Genomic DNA, 10,928 nt, shown 5'->3' with positions numbered 1-10,928 from the left:
CTGGTTGGGGCTGGTACCGGAGGCAACCAGTCAATGTTTCTCTCTCTCTTTCTCCATTTCCCTCTTACTGAAATCAATCAATAAGCATGTCCTCAGGTGAGGATTAAATTAATTAATTAAAAAATAGGATTTCCACCCCAAATGAGATTCTCTTTACATGCATGTTAATGTATGTCAGTCACGCTAGTAACCTCAGACTCATCATTTCCTTTTCTCTTGTTCACATCCAATATGATTGAAATAGAACAAAATGCTGTTTTTTCCTTTTTATAAAGGCAATACCTGTTCATTGTAGAAAATTTGGAAAATACGGAAAAATAACAAAATATTATCCATAACAATAACATCCTAAACTTTCTGTTAAGAATTTCAACATAATTTTCTATTTTCCCAGATATTCAAGAGCCTACTGTATATATACATGTGATCTTTTAAAATATAAAAATGTCTTCACTATTGGAAACATTTTGTAAAACTTGTTTTCAACTGAGATTTTAAAATTCAAATTCTAAAAGAAAACATTTTTGAAGGTTTGGAAAATACAGATAACTCAACATCTTGAGATGATTACTGTTAACATTTTGGTGTACCCTGTTTTGCTACTGAAATATAAATTTGGGGGGCATTCATATGTATGTACACATAGGTGTAATATAGTTATAAAAGTCCAAAAACAGTATTTGTGGCCTATCTTAAATTATGCACTTCTAATTTTTCATATGCTTTTAAAAGCATGAATTAAATTTAACACACATGCTTCATACTCATACATGTCCGACATAATATATTTAACCAATTGTCTCCAAAAGGTTCCAATTGGAACACGCTCACCAAAATGGCCTGAGTGCTAAAAAGAACAAAAGACCAAAACTTTTGAGAACGCATCAGGTAAAAGATCATTTCATTGATATAGTTCAGCAATTTTCAACCTTGTTCATCTCTTGGCACACATAAATTAATTACTAAAAATTCTGTAGCATACTGAAAAAAATATTTTTTGCTGATCTGACAAGAAAAGGTATGATTTTGATTCATTCACACTAGATGGCTATTGTTGTGTGGGCTGTTGCCATTTTTTAAATATTTATTAAAAATATTTTTATTGATTTCAGAGAGGAAGGGAAAGGGAGAGAGAGAGAAACATCAATGAGAGAGAATCATTGATCAGCTGCCTCCTGCCCGTCCCACACTGGGGATGGAGCCCACAACCCAGGCATGTGCCCTTGACTGGAATTGAACCTGGGACCCATCAGTCTTTAGGCCGAAGCTCTATCCACTGAGCCAAACCAGCTAGGGCTGTTGTCATTTTTTAAAATAAATATTTTTTATTCTTAATGTTTTTTATTGATTTTTAGAGAGAGAAGAGAGGAGGTAGGGAGATAAAAACATCAACGAGTTGTCTCCCTTAGAACCCCAGGGGTGGGGGATCAAACCCTCAACCTGGGTATGTGCCCTGACAAAGAATCGAACCAGCAACCTTTCGGTGCACTGGCCCATGTTCAACCAAGTGACCCACACCAGCCAGGGCTGTTGTCATTTTTTTAATTTGGCAATCTAAGGGAAAATAGGTCATTACCCCTGATTAAATAATCAGGTAGTGCATGCTTTAAAAATTCTTGCGGCACACCGCTGAAAATCGCTGATCTAGTGTCTAGTCCTAGCCCATGTCTGCTGAAAAACACTTGTTTCCCACACCAGCGCTGCCCATTCTCTGACAGCGAATAGGAATGTGACTTGTGACCCGCAGGCGCGGAGCCCGGGAGAAGGGGGCCAGCAGGAGGTGCCATCAGGATGAGCGCTACGTGAAGTACGACGTGGGTGGTGCGCAGCCGGATGTGCGCAGTCCGAGTGCGGCCGCAGTCGTGGGCGAGGCGCATAGTGCTTACGCAAGACGCACGCGGGGTGGTCCTCTCCTCTGCCGGCGACGGCGCTGCGTCACTGGCTTTAGGCGCTCGGCGACTGGAAACGGTAACTGCTTGGGCCTCAGCGCTGGCCTGTCGCGCCCTGGGGTCCAGGCTGGCGGCGCGATGAGGCGCAGCAAGGCGGAGGTGGAACGGTACATCGCTTCGGTGCAGGGTTTCACCCCGTCGTCCCGAGAGGTGAGCGGGTACTGAAGAGACGGGTGGCTTCCGCCCAGGCCTGGCCATGGCCCCGCGTGGCGCTCGCCTCGCGCCCGCCTCTCGCCCTCCTCATGGCTCACGGCGGCCGCCGCTCCCCGGGACTTCTGTTGAGACGCCGGCCGGCTTGCGCGGTCCGATGGCGGCGTGGGGTTCTCGAGCTTGAGGGGCCCTGGAGGAGGGGTGAGGCCGCGGCGGGCGGCCTTGGGTGCCAGCGCTTCCTCTTTCTCTGGCCCCTTGTGACTCACCCGTGGGCCCAGCCTGTCCCGGGTTTCCTTGGGCGCGGGCGGCCCGCAAGGCCTCGTCCCCGGGCGTGGGCGCCTCCCACAGCCAGCTGGGTTCTTTTCGTCTCCTGGACAGTTACCCGCCGCGGCGGAGGCGGCGCCTTCCGGCCTCGGAGGTTGGTGGAACCCCGCGGGGATTGGCACAGCTCGGGTGGGCCCTTGCTGCTCTGACGGGACCAGTGTGGGCGTGCAGGTGACCCGCAGCAGGGACAGTCACGTGTGCAACTGCCTGGCTGGTAGACCGCGCAAAGGATACTGGAAGTGCTCCGTGTTTTGAGGCGGGTTCTCCCCCCCCCCCTCCCCGCCCCAGCACTCTGAAAACTTGTTTTTTTTTTAAAAAAAGTAAAACGGAATCTTGGGAATTCTAAGTTTCTTACAGGGCGTTGTTAATATGCCTTAAAAATTTTGACTTTTTCGACCACATGCTCTTAGAGCATTTTTGCTCTTTTAAAATAAATACTGTACTAGATAAATTTTGTATTCAACGTGACTTTAGTGATTGTGTGTGTGTAGTGTGAGGAAAAAGGAATTAAGTGTGGCTGTACACAGAATCTTGAGTCGGTTTGCCTGTGGTTGAATCTACGCTTCGGTTTATAAGCTGTGGGACTTGAGGCAAGTTGAACGTATTTCATCAATAAGATGGAGTTGTTTTCTTTTTGATAGGAGCATATAGGATAATCCATGTTGAGCGTTTAGGGCAATGCATGGCACACAGTAAGCACTAAATGAATGTTGATGTTAAAAAGAATCAGTCATTCTGACCTGTTGTGGGCAAGGGCCTATAAGAATAAAAATAAGTGAGGTAATTTAAAAAAAAAACAACCCCAAAACTCAAAGAGGATCAACACATGATTGTATCTTTTGTCATATATTAGGCATTTGTTATCTTAATTTGTGCTCCCAACAACCCTGTGGTATATTGACACCCGGAGAAATTAAAGATACTTATTCAAGTTCAATAGGTGTTTCAGCAGGACTTTGATAGTGGGTCTGATTTAGTATTTTTTAGGAATAGTGGAGTAGGTTACAGCCTGTTTCTCCAGAGAAGAATGGGTACCTACAAATTGCTGGTGTAGCCATGAACACATGTGGTGTCCAAATATAAAACAGAACCTTATTAAGGGTTTTCGTACCCTTGAAATTGATATGACGCCCCCCTCCCATGGGAAATGGGTTTTATTTATTTATTTTATTTTTATAATTCTTTATTGTTTAAAGTATTAGATACCACTTTTTTTTTTTTTAAAAAAAAACAGGTTTAAAGCTTTCATGAGATTGTTAGTGGGCACCCTTGCTCCCCAAAATTAAGAACCGCTGTTCTAGACAGAAGTTAGAATGTTCTTTGAATTACCTAGCTCTTCTATCACATAAAGAGGGTTGGAGGCAAATTTTTAAGGATTGGTTATTATGGCTATCTCTCTTTTACATTTGTTTATTTATTTTTTAAAAAATATATATTTTATTGATTTTTTACAGAGAGGAAGGGCGAGGGGTAGAGAGAAACATCGATGAGAGAGAAACATCGATCAGCTGCCTCCTGCACACCCCCTACTGGGGATGTGCCTGCAACGAAGGTATATGCCCTTCACTGGAATCGAACCTGACACCCTTCAGTCCGCAGGCCGACGCTCTATCCACTGAGCCAAACTGGTTAGGGCTCTCTTTTACATTTAAAGAGTATTATTTTAATCAGATGTTTTTCTTCAAACAAGGAGAAATAGTTTACTTTAGAGCCTGGTGATTTCAGTGGAATATTGATTAACTTTGGAACTCATGATGGCATTGGTTAAACTTGCCTCTAAGTGAAATGACAAAAATGGGTGCTTTGGATAACAGAAGGGAGGTGGTGGAGGCAGCAGTGACAGGCGCTGTGAAGAGTAGAAAGACTAGTATTTACTTGGCTCCCATTTGGCAGAGACTGGCCCTGTGTGAACTGATCATGCTTTCTAGGTTGTCCTATTTCTGGAGTGAGGTGGTGGGTTCATATTCTCAGATTTTCCCTTGCTGCCATTTGTTCATCTCCTTTGTTTTGCCATTTTTCTTCTCCTTTACACCAGCCCTTGTTGAAATTTTCACTTGTGCTTCTGTAATTTTTATTTTTCCACATGGCTTCTATTTAGTTTTTTAGATTTCTGTCTAGTTAGCTTTTCATTCCAGACCCCTGATTTCTACTCCTCGGAAGCAATTTGACAACTCTTAGTTGTTTGCCCTACCATTCAGCTGTACTTCTGAATAACATGTATACTTTTTTTTTTTTTTTTACAGAGAGGAAGGGAGAGGGATAGAGAGTTAGAAACATCCATGAGAGAGAAACATCGATCAGCTGCCTCCTGCACACCCCCTACTGGGGATGTGCCTGTAACCAAGGTACATGCCCTTGACTGGAATCGAACCTGGGACCCTTCAGTCCGCAGGCCGACTCTACCCACTGAGCCAAACCCGTTAGGGCAGTGGTTCTCAAACTTCCTAATGCCGAGACCCTTTAATACAGTTCCTCATGTTGTGGTGACCCCCAACCATAAAATTATTTTCGTTGCTACTTCATAACTGTAATTTTGCTACTGTTATGAATCGTAATGTAAATATCTGATATGCAGGATGTATTTTCATTGTTACAAATTGAACATAATTAAAGCATAGTGATTAATCACAAAAACAATATGTAATTATATATGTGTTTTCTGATGGTCTTAGGTGACCCCTGTGAAAGGGTCGTTCAACCCCCAAAGGGGTCGCGACCCACAGGTTGAGAACCGCTGGGTTAGGGCAACATGTATACTTTTATTTCTTGATCTTCTTCCCTCCATTTTAGACACTTTCTGCTCTGTTCCTCCAGACGTCTGCCAACAGATGTTTTTTCCCACCCCTTGTTCTTCCAGAACTGTTTCTGTAATTTTTAGTTAAATGAATATTTAGTGTTTATATAATTACGAGAAAGTATATGTCTTTGAACTTGAGTTGTTTTTATTGTGTTGTTTTATTTTTTTCTGGAGTTAACAATTGGTTTATTTTTTGGTGTGTTTAGCTTTCTGTGATGTATTATTAATTCTTTACTCAAACCCAATTTAAACTCTCAAGTGTGATCAAACAATTCACATCACCCACAATTTCAAGTTAAAAAACATTTTTTTTAAAGTGTATTCCTTCTGGAGCACTCTTGTTTTACTGCTCCAGCCTGGAGTGGTTTCTGTTTCTCTGCTACACAGCTGTGTTCCTGGGACTTTTCCTTTATCATCATTTTGAGAAATCCCTTCACTTTTCTGTGTTAGACTTTTGGTTTCTTGTAACTCTTGTCCTCTTACTTCCTCTGTTTTGGTTTAGCACAATCTCCAGTTTGCTTTGAGAAGGAATGAGGGGGGAATTTTTAACATAGTGTGTCTGATTACCTAATTTAACTGATAGTTTGGTTATCAGATTCTAGATTTGAAATAATGTTTTCCTTAATTTTGAGAGCATTGCTTAATTTTCTGATCTTTTGTACTATTGTTAGATGTTTGATGTGATTCTTGTTGATAGCTTATAGGTTTTCTGAAGATTCTTTTCAATTGGCAAACTTATTTCTTTCAGTTCTGGGACATTTCTTTGAGCTACTGTCTGTCTCTTTTTTCTGTCACCTTTCAGATGTGTTTGCTTGTTTATTATTCAATATTGTTCTTCTCTTTTTAATAGGCTTTTTTATTGATTTTAGAGAAAGAGGAAGGGAGAGAGAGAGAGAAACATTGATGAGAGAGAAACATTAATTGGCTGCCTCCTGCACACCCCCTACCAGGGATGAAGCCGGCAACCCAGGCATTTCAGCCTTTTGGTACCAGAGACTACACTCAACCAACTGAGCTACACCAGCCAGGGCTCAATATTGTTCCTTAGTAATTTCAGATATACAGCATAGTGGTTAGAAAATCGTGTACTTTACAGAATGGGCCTTCTGTTGCTTCAAGTACCCACCTGTCCCCATACATAGTTATGATACTAGAGCAGTGATGGCGAACCTTTTGAGCTCGGCGTGTCAAAATTTTGAAAAACCCTAACTTAACTCTGGTGCCATGTCACATATAGAAATATTCATAATTTTTTTTTGATATTTGCAACCATAGTAAAAAAAAGATTTATATTTTTGATATTTATTTTATATATTTAAATGCCATTTAACAAAGAAAAATCAATCAAAAATATGTATAAAATGAACAAAAACAGAAAAACAATGTACATTTAGGTAAAAATAATAAAAACAATGATAATCAAATGGTATGAAAACTAGAAATTAGTGACTTTTTTGGTGCTGAAGTTTGTCTGCTAATTCTTTGATTGCAGGTTCATACTTGGTGCACTTCAAGGCCAAGCAAGCGCCACTAACTTCATCTATTAGTTGGTTTCTTTTGTTCGTTTTAATATTATTATTTATTTACTAGAGGCCCGGTGCACAAAAATTTGTGCACTGGGTGGGGGGGGGAGGGGGGGCCCTCAGCCCGGCCTGTGCCCTCTCCCAGTCTGGGACCCCTCGGGAGATAACGACCTGCTGGCTTAGGCCTGCTCCCGGGTGGCAGAGGGCAGGACCAATCCTTAGGTGCAGCCCCTGGTCGGGCTCAGAGCAGGGCTGATTGGGGAGTTGGGGCGCTGCCCCCAGTCATGCACAGAGCAGGGCGGATCGGGAGGTTGCGATGCCACCCCTAGTCACGCTCAGGGTAGGGCCGATTGGGGGGTTGGGGTACCACCCCCTGTCACACTCAAGGCAGGGTCGATGGGGAGGTTGCGGCGCCACCCCTGTCACGCACATAGCAGGGCCCATCAGGGGGTTGGGGCGCTGCCCCCTGTCACGCACAGAGTAGGGCCCATCAGGGGGTTGGGGCGCTGCCCCCTGTCACGCACAGAGCAGGGCCCATCAGGGGTTGGTGCGCTGCCCCCTGTCACTCACAGAGCAAGGCCCATCAGGGGGGTTGGGGCTCCGTACCCTGTCACGTACAGAGCAGGGCCGATCAGGGGGTAGGGGAGCTCCCCCCTGTCACACACAGAGCAGGGCCGATCAGGGAGTTGAGGAGCTCCCCCCTGTCACTCACAGAGTAGGGCTGATAGGGGAGTTGGGGCACCGCCCCCTGTCACACACAGAGCAGGGCGGATCAGGGGGTTGGGGCACCATCCTCTATCACCCACAGAGCAGGGCCGATCAGGGGGTTGGGACGCCACCACTGTCACGCTCATGGCAGGGCCGATGGGGAGGTTATGGCTCTACCCTGTCACACACAGCAGGGCCTGTGGGGGTGGGGGTTGGGGCGCTGCATCCTGTCAAACACAGAGCAAGGGGGGATAGGGAGGTTGTGGCCCCTACCCCTGTCACACACAGAGCCGCAGGGTGATCAGGGGGTTGGGGAGCTCCCCCCTATCAGGCACAGAGCAGGGCCCGTGGGGGTGGGGGTTGGGGTGCCGCATCCTGTCAAACACAGAGCAAGGGGGATAGGGAGGTTGTGGCCCCTCCCCCTGTCACACACAGAGCCGCAGGTGATCAGGGGGTTTGGGCGCTGCCCCCTGTCACGCTGAACCCGGTGCTGGGAGGCATATTACCCTTTTACTATATAGGATAGAGGCCTGGTGCACGAGTGGGGGCCGGCTGGTTTGCCCTGAAGGGTGTCCTGGATCAGGGTGGGGGTCCCCACTGGGCTCCTGGCCAGCCTGGATGAGGGGATGATGGCTGTTTGCAGGTGGTCACACACCCTTCAGGTTGGCGGGTCCCCACTGGGGTGCCTGGCCAGTCTGGGTGAGGGGCTGAGGGCTGTTTTCAGGCTGGCGGGTGACTGAAGCTCCCAACTGTTCCTTTTTTTCTTTTTTTTCTTTTTTATTCTGGGCCAGCTTTAGCTCTGAGGCTTGGCTCCAGCTCTTAGGCTTTGGCTGCTGAAAGCAGGTATCTGGTTTGTTTGGGTTCTATAATCGAAACACTGTTTCAACTCCAGCTCTGAGATCCTGGCTGGCTGAAAGCAGGTTTCTGGGGTTTTGTTTAGCTTCTATATTTGTAACAATGTTTCAAACTGCAAGCTCAGAGGCCGGCAGCGGCAGGCGGGGAACATTGGAGTCCTCCGTCACTGAAGCAAGCAAGCCTCGTGTTCGCTTCAAGCTGCCTGGCTGCCGGCCGCCATCTTGGTTGGCAGTTAATTTGCATATCGCCCTGATTAGCCAATGGGAAGGGCAGCGGAGTGACACCAATTTGCATGTTTCTCTTTTATTAGTGTAGATTTTTAAAAAATATATTTTATTAATTTTTTACAGAGAGGAAGGGAAAGGGATAGAGAGTTAGAAACATGGATCAGAGAGAAACATCCATCAGCTGCCTCCTGCACAACCCCTACTGGGGATGTGCCCACAACCAAGGTACATGCCCTTGACGGGAATCGAACCTGGGACCTTTCAGTCCGCAGGCTGACGCTCTATCCACTGAGCCAAACCGGTTACGGCTGTTCGTTTTAATATTATTTAATCCTGAGAACAAAGTCTCACAAAAATATGTTGATGAAAAAACTATTAGCAAAGCCTTCGCTAGATTTTTTTATGTCGCTAAAAGTGTCAGGTACTCTGTTCCAAGCACTCAAAATTTCTTGTTCGTAGTTGCACTCTTCTTCATTATTCAAACGATTTCATTCCAGATTTTCAAGTTTTGACCTTAAGTCGACAAACACACGAGTCCAAATGCTACCTTGAAAATCTGCAAGTTGCACCTCTAAATCGTCAATTTGCATCCATTGGAAATCCTTTAATTCCAAAGTACTGTAAACAACTACATCCGGATACTTAATTATTTTAATGGTCTGTTCTAGGCTTCTAAATTGGTCGAATCTTTTGCTGAACTGTTCAAATAACGAGTTTACTATATACTGGTACATAAGTATGGCCTCCATTACACTCGTTGTAGTGGCCTTCTCGAAATAGTTTTTTATCCGAGGAAAATACTTAGAAGTTTCAGTTTCAATATCTTGCTTGAAAATTTTAAGTTTACTTTCAAAATATTTGATGTATCCAAACATAACGTCAATACTTTTGCCAAAACCTTGTAATTTTAAGTTCAGTTCATTCATATGAACAGAGAGATCTGTAAAAACCATCAGATTGCTGACCCACTTATGATCATTGATCTGTGGAAAGTTTGCCAGATCCTTATTCTCAATAAATACCTTAATTTCTTCAAAGCACTCCACAAATCGCTCAAGTACTTTACCTCGACTCAGCCATCTCACATTATTGAACATGAGTAGTCCACTGTAGGTTGAATCAACTTCCTGTAAAAGTGCAGAAAATTCTCGCTTGTGAAGGGGTCGAGAAGCTATAAAATTCACAATTTTTGTTTCAACTGACATTAAATCATTCAATTCTGAGAATCCCGATTTGGCACACAACACCTCCTGATGGATAATGCAATGAAAAGGTACAAGTGGATGTCTAATAGCTTCCATAAACAATTTCAGGAATCCCACATTTTTTCCCACCATATTTGGTGCCCCATCTGTCGTGACTGACACAATTTTAGAGATAGTATCAATGTTTAGGTCACTGAATGTTTTATAACAACCTTACATATTTCGTTTCCTGATGTACTTATTGGCACTGATTCTAACTTTATCAACTCTTCTCTCATTGTGAGACCATCAGAATACCTAGCAATAATGGCCAACCGAGCATTTGATGTGACATCAGTAGTTTCATCAAGAGAAATAAAAAAATATTTACAACTATTTAAGTCTTTTTTTAATTGATGTACGTTTTTGTTAAGCTCTATTATTCTGTCTTTGATAGCATTTCTACTGAGTGGTAACTCAGAAATTCTTTTAATAATATCATTTTTATTTTTCATTGTGAAATAGAGCTGGTGCACATCTTAGAAATGTTTCCTTAATAAATTCTCTGTCACTGAGTGCTTTTCCATGCTGAGCTATGGAGTGAGCAATACAATACCTTGCTGATGTTAAATTTGTAGAGCATCTTACAAATTTAATGATGGAATTTGATTGACTTTTATAGAGGTGTAGCTGCCTAGAAATGTATTCCTTCCTTTCATTGATACTTTTTTCCAAGAGCTGACAATGATTAGTTTCAAAATGTCTCTTTACATTCCACGTTCTGCTTACTACCGTTTCATTACACAGTATGCACAATGATCTGTTGTTTCTGTCAACAACCCCGTACATCTCAGTCCATATGTCTTGAAAGGGTCGGCTACTGCTACTTCCACTTTCTTTATCATTCAATCTTGCTTTTTTATTTTTTTGATTCTCCATCACAAGGCTGCAAAAAATAAATAAATATAAATCACGGCATTTTTTATAAAAGGTTGATAGGTTTCTTACCTATTAACTTTTTGCAGTGTTGTTGCACTGACTCCTGGTGCAAAACAATTCAAAGATAGTTCGTATAACCAACTAATATATGGTGCTGTAATCAATTATCCGACACGCAGAATGTCTCATCGAGCACTGTGGTACTCTCGTCTCCTAACGAACATGGCGAGCAAGTGCATCCGTTTGCCGAATGCACTCGAACGCACGGAAGC

General features: G+C 43.6%; 1 protein-coding gene across 4 annotated transcripts in view; it reads left to right on the top strand.

The window, feature by feature from the left end:
- Positions 1-1,829: 1,829 nt before the first annotated feature.
- LOC102437255 (E3 SUMO-protein ligase RanBP2) overlaps positions 1,830-10,928 on the top strand; it is an 85,513-nt gene continuing 76,414 nt past the window's right edge. For 2 of the 4 annotated variants that reach the window (XM_023751426.1, XM_023751425.1), the window contains exon 1: positions 1,830-2,099. In XM_023751426.1, the coding sequence (XP_023607194.1) occupies positions 2,028-2,099 (72 nt within the window). In that variant the 5' untranslated portion in view covers positions 1,830-2,027. The remainder of the gene's footprint in view (positions 2,100-10,928) is intronic. The other 2 variants (XM_023751423.1, XM_006085736.3) reach the window with 2 other exon arrangements.

This window comes from Myotis lucifugus, unplaced genomic scaffold, assembly GCF_000147115.1.
Source record: "Myotis lucifugus unplaced genomic scaffold, Myoluc2.0 scaffold_21, whole genome shotgun sequence".
NCBI lineage: Eukaryota > Metazoa > Chordata > Mammalia > Chiroptera > Vespertilionidae > Myotis > Myotis lucifugus.
Note: the sequence above shows the minus strand (reverse complement) of the source record. Positions and strands in the feature narration are given on the sequence as shown.